This window comes from Amblyomma maculatum, unplaced genomic scaffold (assembly GCF_055883805.1).
Source record: "Amblyomma maculatum isolate TAMU_Amacu unplaced genomic scaffold, ASM5588380v1 scaffold_13, whole genome shotgun sequence".
Classification (NCBI taxonomy): Eukaryota; Metazoa; Arthropoda; class Arachnida; order Ixodida; family Ixodidae; genus Amblyomma; species Amblyomma maculatum.
Window position 1 is genome coordinate 37,617,216 of NW_028146738.1, and position 12,852 is coordinate 37,630,067.

At 44.2% G+C, this 12,852-nt stretch overlaps 1 protein-coding gene across 1 annotated transcript in view; it reads left to right on the top strand.

Annotated features, from left to right (window-relative positions):
• Window positions 1-12,852, top strand: part of LOC146172585 (carnitine O-acetyltransferase-like) — a 48,326-nt gene that overhangs the window by 21,026 nt on the left and 14,448 nt on the right. The window contains exons 9-12 of the mRNA XM_084586003.1: window positions 2,964-3,064; window positions 4,200-4,325; window positions 6,177-6,299; window positions 9,521-9,719. Of these exons, the coding sequence (XP_084442129.1) occupies window positions 2,964-3,064; window positions 4,200-4,325; window positions 6,177-6,299; window positions 9,521-9,719 (549 nt within the window). The remainder of the gene's footprint in view (window positions 1-2,963; window positions 3,065-4,199; window positions 4,326-6,176; window positions 6,300-9,520; window positions 9,720-12,852) is intronic.

Genomic DNA, 12,852 nt, shown 5'->3' on the forward strand with positions numbered 1-12,852 from the left:
CATCAGCCTGACTATACCCACTGCAGGGCGAAAGCCTCTCCAATATTTCTCCAATTAACCCGGTTCTGTGCCAGCTGCACCCACTTGGCCAAATTAGCCTAAATCTGAAGAAGGAGCGCAACAGATTAGTAAGAAAGAAACCCATCAACGAATTATAGGTGAGGGGGAGGGCAGAAGAGTTCAGGATCTCGCTAAAGAATAGATATTCAGTTTTAACCGAGGATGGCGACAATACCCTAGAAGCAATGAACAATAATCTCAGAGATATCATTACTGAGTGCGCTGTAGAAGTAGGCGGTAGGAAAGTTAGAGAGGATACCGGTAAGCTGTCTAAGGAGACGAAAGATTTGATTAAGAAACGCCCGAGTATGAAAACTTCCAATCCAACAGACCAGATCGAATTGGCCGAGATATCAGAGCTAATCAATAAGCGCAAGGTGGCCGATATAAGGAAGTATAACATGCAGAAAATTGAGCATGCTGTAAAGAACGGGGGAAGCCTTAAAGCGGTAAAGAAGAAATTGGGCATAGGCAAAAACCAGATGTATGCGATAAGGGACAAGGCGGGCAACGTCATCACTAATATGGACAAGATAGTCAAAGTAGCCGAGGAGTTCTATACAGAGCTCTACAGTAGCCAAAGTAGTCAGGACCGTAATGAGATTGGCGGTAGAGAAAAACAGTAAGACGTTCCACCAGTGACGAAGGACGAGGTCAAGAAAGCACTAGAAACTATGAAAAGGGGGAAATCAGCTGGAGAGGATCAGATAACTACAGATTTGCTGAAGGACGGGGGGGATATCGTGCTAGAAAAACTGGCCACCCTGTATACACAGTGCCTGGTGTCATCGACGGTACCGAAACCATGGAAGAATGCAAACATTATCCTCATTCATAAGAAAGGGGACTCTAAGGACCTTAAAGATTACAGACCAATCAGCTTACTGTTTGTTACGTATAAGGTATTTAGTAAAGTAATCGCTAATAGAATCAGGACAACTTTAGACTTCAATCAAGCAAAGGATCAAGCAGGGTTTCGGAAACGGTACTCTACTATCGATCATATACATACCATAAATCAGGTGATGAAAAATGCTCCGAATATAACCAGCCCTTATACATAGCATTCATTCATTACGAAAAAGCATTTGACTGAGTTGAAACCTCGGCGGTGATGCAGGCATTGCGAAATCAGGGGGTAGACGAGCCGTATGTGAAAGTGCTGGAAGATATATATAGTGGCTGCACAGCAACCATAGTTCTGCATAAAGGAAGTAACAAAATTCCCATAAATAAAGGTGTTAGGCAAGGAGACACATTCTCTCCAGTACTATTCATAGCTTTTTTAGAGGAAGTATTCAGAGACTTGGAATGGGAGCAGTTAGGGATAAGGCTAGATGGAGAATACCTCAGTAATCTGCGATTTGCTGATGACATTGCCTTGCTAAGCAACTCGGGGGATGAACTGCAAATAATGATTGATGACCTAGACAGTAAAAGTAGAGAGGTGGGCTTAAAAGTTAATATGCAGAAGACTAAAGTAATGTTCAACAGCCTCGGGCAGGAGCAGCAGTTTACGTTAGGTAGCGAAGCACTGGAAGTAGTAGGCCAATATGTCTACTTAGGACAGGTAGTAACCGCAGATCCGGACCATGAAAAGGGAATAACAAGAAGAATAAGATTTCTATAATAGCCGCAACATATCACTGGAGAAGAATCGTACACTCGCAGGTTTTTTTTTTCAGGCGGCGCAATTAGTTTTTTGGGCGTTTGCGTTTTAGCGAATTGCTTTGTGGATAATCTCAGTGCAAAAGAACACTGCAACTGCGTCATCAAAAAACGCAAACTATGGTAGCGTTTGTGTTAAACGAATTTTACAGTGTTAGCTGGCCATGACAGCTAAGAATTTTTAGCACGCATGCTCTGTTTTTGCTTCTAAATGCAGACAACCGGAAATGATTCTTGACTTGAACAGGACAGCAGTGATTACTGGGTTGATGATGTTTCGAAAAATCACTTAAATGTATGAAAGTTAGCCTTTACATACCTCTGCTAGGACACGCTGAATAGAGCGTCCAAACATAAATCCCGTTCGCATTCCTGATCACGAACTACATTTTCAGGCTGAGTGGTCTTGAACTCTGCTTGCCCCCGATAGGGGCAGCAGGTTTTGCCTCTTGCAGGCACGTACCTCCTAAGCAAGAAATGATCCTAAAAGCGGAAACAAAATCATTGAATAAAACAGCGCTGGCAGAAGATGAATGAGATGGAGGACGACACACAACTGTGCTAACAACTTTTTATTCCTCCTCCTCTTTCTCCTCGTCCTTCTTCTGCCAGCGCTGTTTTTTTTTTTTTTCATGACGCTCAACCATTTTACCCTGCAACAAACATTGCGGAAAGAGGGACTCACCTTTCTCAACTGCGAGGCCTGCCTGCTGTTACTGAAGTCACAAACGTGAGGAAGGAGCGAAGATTAGATAGCCGCCTAAGCCCGCTTCTCGCCCACGGGGTTATTTGAGTAATTAATCGCGCTCTATTTTTTTTCACCGCAAGCACGATCACTTTAATCCGCCGAGCAGTATTTTCTACATGATTTCTACAGTTTTATTGGCCCAGCTTATCAGCATTCTTCTTTGTTTGCCTTAATTTCGCGTTAATTCCATTATTCACTCTGTCACTCATAATCAGAACTGGTTATCAGCTCAGCATTTTTTTTTGGTCTCGTTGAAATGTCCGCAAGCACTGTTGTTCTTCAGGTCAAGGTGCAAGGGCCACTTAAAGCGACCTCGTTATCTTCAGGTGACCCTCTGGCGGCGCTCACCTCACACGTGTTAACGTTTCCTTCGATGTTGTATTGCGCTCCCTTTTGAGCGCTTTTTATAGTCCCTGACAGCAACAGTGCGAACAAATGCAATGTGCGCGCATGTTTCCATGCCGTGGGCCTTGTCGATGTGTCGCAGATAATTGTGGGCGCCGAGGGCGAGGTCGGCCTCATCATGGAGCACGCGCCTGTCGACGGCTCGGTCATGGTTCCCATCATAGACTACTGCTACACCTACATGTAAGCATCAAGCTTCGTACCTGTAATGTGAAGAAAATTGCTAATGCACACGTGAAATTTATAGATGCAACTACAAGAAATGCAGTCGTTCAGCGCGGGCTCTCGAAAGGCTCTATAATCTATCGTCGCTATGTCAGCCAAATTTATATATTTCTACTGGCTCATCTTCCAAGCTCACCGCGGTAACATCCGTAACCTATCCATTTGCCTGCGCATGCCATGTACGCTGGCGCACTCAACGCGTGGACATAGCAGAGTAAGGGCATATTTAAGGACATGAGGACATAGCTGCTCTATGTCGCTACACTAGTAAGCTGGGGCACGTATTCTTCCACATTCGTTAGAGCAGTGCAAAGCCTACTAAAAAATGTCTGCATTGAAAAACAATGAACCACAGTTTCTTGCCAAGCTCCACGACAATAGTAGTTATTAACATCCGTCCGCATCAGTAGAAGAGAACGAGAACGGATTAAATTTCATTAGCGCCCTGGACGAAGAACGTACTGTGAGACTTTTAAAATCATAGCTGAATGATAATGATCGCTTTCAAAGTGCACATGGAGATCAAACAGGGCCAACTATGTGAATAATAATAGAACTTTGATGAGTTCTCTGCTCGCTCTAATCACGGGGTAAGGGGCGGTCCTTTTGTTTCTGGTACCGGACGATGATTTTGAATGCATGAATCTGTGAGACGCGTACAATAGCCGCGTGAATGCGACGATGATGTGCCGCCGTCCGGCAGCGTCTCTTGATGACCAGTGCAGAACACTGAGGCCCTCTTTTGATCTTCCTCAAATACATTTAGTACGCATTTGTTGAACAGTGGCCTGCGGGCAATGAAGATTTTTCAAATTTTGTGCACCTACATAATTCACAGAGAATTACCTCGCATTGCACACGATTTTTATTTTTAAAATTGATCAGCCTGGGTCGACCTACTCCATACTCTCAGGTACAATGGCTATCCTGCAGCCTCGATGTACCTGCACATGTTAAGCCGATTCCCGACAGAAATAATAAAAATCAATTGCGTTTGGAATCAAACTTCGGCTAGGAGCGAACACTTCAGGGCCCAAGCTAGCTTTGTTGAAACCCCTTCAGCTTGAAGGCAAATGTTAACCCCTAAATGCAGGAAGAAGACGGCCTGGCACAAGCTCGATCCACCCACTTGCCCCGACGACCAGCCCAAGAAGCTGGAATTCGAACTTACCAAAGAGAACATGGACGACATCACTTCTGCCAAGGCCAAAATGGAAGCGTTAGTCATGTTTGAACAGCCAGTATACTACGACATCGTCTAAAGCCAGTCTGCTTGCGTGTTGCGATCGATTCTTTAATGCCATGCCTGCTCTGTAGTCGATACCATTCTAGGAGAGCGGCTATAAGGCATTATTGTGCTCGACAAAATATTTTGTGTGTGATTCTTCTCTTTCGTAATTTAGTGGATTCAATAAGATGCTTGCACGCCAAATAAGAAGAATCCTGTGGTGTAATCACTGAATGAAGTAGTTTAATGAGTACACGGTAACTACACTCTTAACAAAAGCGATAACTACATTTCTTACCAAAGTCAATAGTATCACACGAGTACCAGCATCGATAGGAGATGCGTAAAGCATTCCGTTGGACTCTGCTTAAAGCTTTAAACAAGCCAAGCGTGTCGGTGGGATAACGAGGTGAAAGCTCGGCGTCTGGAACCATGAGCATTCAAGATATATTGAATGTCTGGCTCTATTTTCTCCGCTACGGCCAATTCCTGATAAGTCAGGTTTAAGGCATCGGTTTGCTGTGAAACACCGGGACGTGCCTTTCGACAAATTCAAGACCTTGGGTAGCATTCTGCCGATGCCGCCTTTTAAGAACAAGTCAGTTTGCGCAGTTCGTGGTGGGATGGTTCCTGCTATCGCAGCTTTTTCAGGCTAGAGGAAATGCGTTTTTGAGGCATGATGGGCAAGCCTCTAAAAGCTGGAGTAGTGAAAGCTTGGTTACCATCCAATGTGGCCATAGAAATATTTCAAAAGGCGACATGGGGAAAATACCACCCCTGAAATGCGTTTAGTTCTAGTGCTTCCACGCTTTCTTTCTTCTCGAAGCCGCGGCTGCCTAAACCTGGTTATAAGCGTTAACAGTTCATTTGCAAAACCACTCTGAACTTTCTATTCACATAGAAGACGTGATATTCCGCGTAGTTGTAGACCTGTGTTATACTATTATACGACATACAGAAGATGAATGTGACATAAAATTGCGGTAATTACAAAATATTGTTACACTCGTTTTTCTGTACCATGCTCATACACTTATTGATCCATGTGCTAGATATTGCGGCTTTTCTTGTTTTGGAATCACGGTGGTTAACCAGTTCACTTAAGAAAATGAGACTTGGTGCAGCTCAATGAAGTACCGAAAGGACACCCTTTTTTTATTTTATTAACTCAGCAGAGGACTCCAGGTTAATTCAAACTGCCTGAGGTTCGCTCACATTGCACAACCGACGGGTGCCTTGCGATGTCACCCGTACGCTGCTCAATGTAAGCGCTCGCCCAAACTAGGAGCGGGTTAGTAGATGTATCTAAAATAAATGTACATTAATGTAATGCATTCGTTCCTGAGTAACGGCAATGCCTGAGTAACATGCTACAGCTTCTAATGCAATTACTACGGAAGAACAGAGTCCAGAGAACTTGGCCAACGGGCTTTGTGCAAATTAAATTTATGCTGTCATCCAGCATAGGCAGAATTTTCTCTTTTCGATGACTGCATGAGAGTATGACCGAAGCGGCATTTTCCTTCGAGCATTTTAGCCAAACATGATGCGCACATTTGGAAAATTACTGTTTCAACTGCACATCTTAACGATATTGGGTCACCTGTTATTACCGCGCATATCTCGAAGAGGGGGTTGATAGACCCACTGTGAGCACGTCACGAACATAACACATGCTTCAACTGGGACGAACTGCCAAGCACCTGTACCCGACGGAATGCGAAAAATAGAAAACGAAGTAATGGTGGGCTCCTATGCGAAGCTGACGGAAACAACTAGTTCAATCATCTGCGAGGCTTTTCTCACATAACTCATCCTTTTCTCTTTTACTTTTTACCCAAGGCTGGCACGAGACGTGGACGTCATCGACCACCGGTTCGAGGGGTTCGGCAAGGACTTCATAAAGTCGTGCCAGATGAGCCCGGACAGCTTCATCCAGATGGCTTTACAGCTTTCTTTCTATCGGTCAGTCTCCTTGATGCGCTCGCTGTGCTAGAGAAGACAGCGGCGCTCAGCCAGGGCAGGCAGCCGCGTCAGTTTTAAACCCAGTGAGGTGCTGCTCCCACGGCTCGAGGCGCCATCCGAGGTTGAAGTGATTAGATGAACGCTTTAAAGCATGGATACAGTCAGAAACTAATTCACTCTCTCGTGCCTATTATGCAAAAGAAAATGAAACGATTTTGGCAGATCTCTGGCCGAATAAACATGGTCACAACAAATGTAACGTGAGGGAAGTAGGCGTACATGAATATTACAATTTTTGAACAAATGGGTACGAATGCTGACTAAATATTCAGTATAAAACGTAGGGTGCATTGGTAAGCAGCATCAAATTTATTTACACACCGGAGCGTCATGCCTGAAGTGACCGGAATAACAAAGGTACTGCACACTAGGAAAACATTGAGAGAAAGCTTCAATGGCAATAAATTATGAAAACCGAGGGTATGCAAATCTAATAGCTCTGTGTAATCATTAAGAAGCGGCTGCTAACGGGCAAGAAAACCTCTCATCATTTTCACAGAATTGCACATATCGCTAAGTATTCGAACCAAACCTAGATCAAACCGGAATATCTAAATAATCCTTCTTTTGCCACTGCACGCATAGATCACACTCACTCGTCACTGATCCCTCATCTGCACACGCTCCGCCTCTTAGACAGTGAAACGAAAAAGCATTTCGTAACTACTACACCTTTTCATAACATTATATAATCCACAAACGTTTCAGAATCCTTTGGACATAAGTCTTGGCTACTTGCTGCCGCTACCACTACAAATCTGTCTTCTTTCTTCTTTTTTCTTTGTCACAATAGCACGCTTAAAGCGTTAATATGAAGAATAAAATTGTAGATCATAACAAAAACTGCTTCCCTGCCATCGGCGTAAAGGAAACCTTTACCGGTTAGCAAACATTCTGATGTAGCAACACAGTTACTGGACAATTAAAGAAACAAATAAAACCCGGTATTTCGCATAAAGAAAAGACTTACCTTACTTAGTGCATGCATAAACGGCATTATCATTTCGCTATGAGCTTTAAACCTGTACAAATGCAAAAAGCAATAGTTTACAATCAGCTGGGTGCCAGTGTTGGTTTATTTAACGGTAGAAAAGACGCTGCTGTCTACTGCAACTGCCGCTGCCTACGAAAAGGGCTGAGCAAGTATTAGAAAATTTCGAATAAAATTGTGAATATACATTTTATATTTGGAGTTAGCTTCAACTGTTCGGCCTTCTACATGCTCTCTTGGGGAAATAAACAGGAATATTAGTGACCAATCGAATCAACTCGTTGGTACGTTCACGAGGTTTAGTATATATTGTTCGCGGGCGAGGCTTCCGGAGGGCTTAATCTACAGCGACACAACATGGAGGCCCAACGAAGTGCCATCACTGGATCCCATTCAGCAACAACCATTTTGAAAGTGCATTGACAGTCTCCCCTGTTGCAGTACTACTACTCGACCAGAGGAGAGTAGTAACGATGGCGGTTAATCGTTAGCACAGTAGATAAATAAGGCAGGGACATGCAATTCGAAAACGAAATGAAACGGTTCGGAAGGCTTTTCAGAGGCTCATACACTGACAGCGTACGGCACGTGTTACTTTCAGGAAAAGAGCGTCACTAGTTGGTAGTAGTATGGACGCTATGTTCGCTTTCAGTTTCTAGCTTTAAAACTATGACAAATGCAGTGATTTTACAAAACCTATGGCTAAAAACGGTTGTAACACCTCATTAAAATTCCACACTTGAAGTGGGGCTTGCACCGATAATTCGTGACATCAGGTGAAAGTAAATCAAAGGGGAGACAGGGAGATAAGCAAGATTTACGAGACCGACAACACAAACTCGCCCTACTTAACAGCATGTATATCGCAATATAATATGTCACCTTCATTTACCGCCTTCTCACTGCAAGCTTAGCGATCTGGGGGTACGGAACTATTTCAACATTCCTTCAACCTACGATCTCAATGATCGGAACCATGCTTTAAATGTCCATTCCTAACCCAAATTTATTCTTCCTGTATGTAAAAGTAAAAGTTCAGTTTTAAGTGCATATGTGCTTCATGACATTCACAGAGACTATCCGTATCCGTCACCTACTCAAAAATCTTGTCCTTACGCCCCGAGTGTTTAGTGGAAAACTAAGCTACTAATTTAAAAGTTCAAGCGTCTCCTTCGCTCTTATTTCCCGTCTCCTTAGTGCCCTTATATACTTACAGTTATTATACCCAATTATTTTTATAGCTAATTGTTTATTTGCTCAGTGGAAATTAAGTCATAACCAGCTTCCATTTTCTGTGGCGATGTTGCAGAAAGCCCCATGAGGGATACAAGATCGATTTAGCGTGCTCGGCAATGCTTGCCAGGAGCAAAGAATTACGCCATTCGTTGAAGGGTTCTGTCATGAGCTTCATGCGATTTAACAAGGCAGCGTCTGAATACTGTCCGGATAAAAGGTTTGACAAAAAAAAGGTAGAATATCTTCGAGGATTGACCTTTTCTCGCTATCACTTCTTCCAATTTCTGAGCACTGTCACATAATGATTCTGTCAACATGTGCCAACCAGACCGTATTCGGCTTCTTCTGGAACTGTATATAAGCCTTTCTGAGACTACTACAAGCTGCTATAAAATGTATTAGCCGAAAAATTGGTGCAAAAATAAGCCTTTCTGAGACTGCTCCAAGCTGCTATAAAATGTATTAGCCGAAAAATCGGTGCAAAAATACAGGCGGCTGCAAAGTACTAATTCACATCTCAGCAGGCATCACTTCACAAACTTTTCGTGATTAGCATTAACAACAGACGTTATTATCAAGCCTGCTGTAAAAACAGCTTCTATAAAAACTTATCTCAACCACTTCATTAGGACATTTGAAAGGAGTCCTAAATGAGTAGCATTTATAGGAGCTGGAAGTCGCACATACAACGAGAGACTGCACTAATTTTGTCGCTGCTGCCCTCTCCTTGTCTCTTGTCTGCTCCTGTATGCTACTGGCTTTACTTTCGTTCGCTGAACAGATCACTGCCTGTCCTACTTACGCAGGAAAATGGACGTCCAGTAGGGCATTAATAAATTGCGAATGCTGATTGTTTATCAGGATATGGTATGAATATCCGTCAGGTAGTTGGCAATATGGCGTTGCAACATGCGGAACATTTTCTCGCCCACAGCCTGCACGGTTACAGCCCGGCGACGTACGAAAGCGCTTCGACGCGCATGTTCCTGCTGGGCCGCACCGAAGCAATCCGGTCGCAGTCGAAGGAGAGCGACACCTTCTGCCGCGAGTACTTGGCCGGCAACCGTAATGTGACTGAGCTGGACGCCCTGCTCAGAAACGCCATCTCCGTTCACAAGGAGTACTCCTCTCTGGTGAGCGCATCATTGAATCCTCAGCGACTACCTCGTTTACAGCACAACATAGTTTAGCTAATTTAGGATTTACTGCGCCCCTTGAACGAACACTTAAAGATTCGGTGACGTTAATATTAGGTACCATGAAACACAACACTATACACTTTGGCCTCACAGCCTACAGTGGCACTAAGCACAGCTAGGTCGCACTAGAACACGTCTCGGGCAACTCGCATTCAATACCCTTTGGCACGCGTTAAATGAATGTCTGACTTTAGGAAAACAACCAATTCGGCAATAAAGTTTCGCGCAAAAGCCAGCCTATATTAACTTGTTGTTCATCTGTAGATGCAGGGCACTTTTATTTTAAAGGAAGAAAACCGTACATAAGTATGTTTTGCATGTGGTCACCGAGTTATTATTGATGATTTTATTCAAACAATAGAAGCAATTTCCGAGCGGAAGACGGGAAAAAAGGGCTTCTGATTACTTTTGTTGGACCAAATACGATTTATGTATACTAACACGTTTGCACATTGTTAGCTTTCTTAACAATTTCATTCTTCATTCTTGTTTATCTGTTTTTATCTTTATTCAGCTTGGTAATCTTTGTATAGCTTGTATACCTGGTTTATCTTTGGCTATGATTTCTTGTTTGGCATGGTTAACTATGCTTAGTTCTCGCTTTATTGATCACATTAAACATGGTATATATTTCATTCCTGGTGGTTATTTCTACTTGTTGCCTATGCTAAATGCACTCACGCACAGTGAGCGCTGGTTAAAGGCAATGTTTATAATATGGCATATTCACGATGTCTTAACTGAAAACACCATCGAGCCGTTGCCGTTTTCTTAGTTGCCTGCCATATTCATTTCGTTCTTTGAACGTCGTCAACGCTGTCTTGTGGCTGGCGAAGTAATTTGAGACGCACAACACACTTCGTAATCACTGATATCGTTTTAAAGACGAACTCAAGCATATTTTGCCTTGGCTGGCTAGTATGCCGGCGGGATTAAGTTGGTATAACAAGTAATTTGCCTCCAGCTCTCCTATAAGAACGGCAATAGCCCTCGCTGGGTTTGATGCATTACGCAGTGTCTTTAAACTGAAATTTTATTTTTGACGTCGACCCGGCCGTACCCCTATTGTGGCAGCAAGGCTCACTTGGAGACTGTAACCCCACCAGCGGCAGGGAATGATACGAAGTTAGCCGTCCAGGACACCAGCACCTGCTGGCGACAGTAGTGAGCCATTTTATATAGTCAAAATAGAAAGAGAACGTTGGTCAGCTAACGGACATTGCGGAGCTTCCTGGTTTTTTCTTTAGCGACCAATCTAGTGCTCGCTGACTAGAACGCGACCAATGTACATCGAACGAAATCCCTCAAGACGGCTTCCACGCACCTCTGTAGGCCCCACAATCAACATGGCCGATATTGCGACGCAGGAGAGGGGCGAATGTGATTAGGATGTTCGCTGTGCAAGGCGGATGCAACCGGCCCTATGCAGGCCGAGGATAATTGGATTGAATATAGGTGAAGGCTTTTGTCTTTACTAAATTCAGTTAGATACTTGCGCCGTCATTGGTGATATTGTTTCTTCCTGCTGCCAGCGCTTTGCATCTGCCGCGGCGACAACCGTGAAAAATATTTTAAAGAGAAAGCTTTGCTGGCTTCGTCTAGCTAAGGTCATCGGCGCGGAAATTTGACCTCAGCTGCGGTGCAAGGAGCCGAGGCGATAACCTTGTGGCAGAGCATCTGCCTCGCATTCGGGAGGTACCAGGTTGGATCCGTGGTGCCGCCGGGTACCGACCGGTTTTATTGGGTACAAGCTTTCCCCCGGCCAGGTGCCCGGCTCTTCTGGGCTCAAATGCTTAGGAAAGGGATCATAAGTCCCAAATAGTTGATGCTTTTTCGCACGTGCGGCGCTCGGAGCCAGCGGCGCTCGTTTCTGATGCTGCTTCGCTCTTATTCTACTTCGCACACCTACAGCCTCTTCTATTTTTCGCAGGCTTGGCGAACTTCATTCGTACCGGTATATATATCTACCAATATACCGAATTGCCGCATAGAATGTCACAAAACAGTCCTGGTCCCTGCCTACACCACCACCGCTGCCCATCTGGCTTGCCTCTGTTACCTCTCTCTTCAAATTACCCTCGACGCCTTCTTGTCCTCTAGATCTGGCTGTCACGTCCTTGAGGTTCACAGACAGCCGTAGAGAAGTCGCACGCTGGAACAAGTACTGCGGCGTCGTTTCCTTGACGCTCGCAGACATCCATGGAGGAGTAAAACTACAGCAAACAGTGTTTGACCATGCTAAATCCAGCTTCCGCTCTGTAAACTAGGTTCAGGCCTTTATGAGTCCAACCTTGCTTAGGAGCGCAACACAATTAAGCATAACAAAGCTTTCGCTTGCATAACGGGGCTCAGCCGACCTAAGCCGCAGCCATTATCTCATATATAGACAAAAATGAGCCCTGAATGTTTGTTCAGCATTTGCTGACTCAAAGGTCGTTCTATAAAAAATCAGTTCTCCTTTATTTGACTGCCCAATACTCAAACTGAATTTCAAACCGTGTTCCAAAACAAATAATGGTAGTGATCTTTTTTCTATATATTTAGTGAGAAAGCTATGGAGTTTTTATTTTTAGTAACATAAAACCTTTATTTACATATATATGTACAAGGCTGAAGCTCAACCAATATTCGAGTGCACTGATTGCTTCTCCTTTTAACGTCGGCCATAGGAAACGTGAGGGGAGATTAATACACAATAGAGAATTATATCGAGGGGTCTGGTAAGAAAGGGTAAGAAAAAGTTGAACATATAAGCCTGAAATGCGCCACTAAAAGACAAAGGGGAAAAAAAACCAGAGGAGAGAAAAAAAAAAACATTACGGCAACGCTGCGGGAAGCATCAGCGGCACCCAAACCGTTCGTACTGGCGTGTCTTGAAGACCATCACAGCGCGGCAGCCTCGCTGTAGTTCCTCCTGCAGGCTTTTGTCAGAGCCAGAGGACTCTAGTGCGCTCGCTGTCCGCTCTGTTTTGTCCACTAGGTGCCGCCACGCTGGTTTCGACCAACGCACACACTCCACCAAATCTACGCGCGCACGCCAGAGGGCATGCAATGCAAGCACTATCAC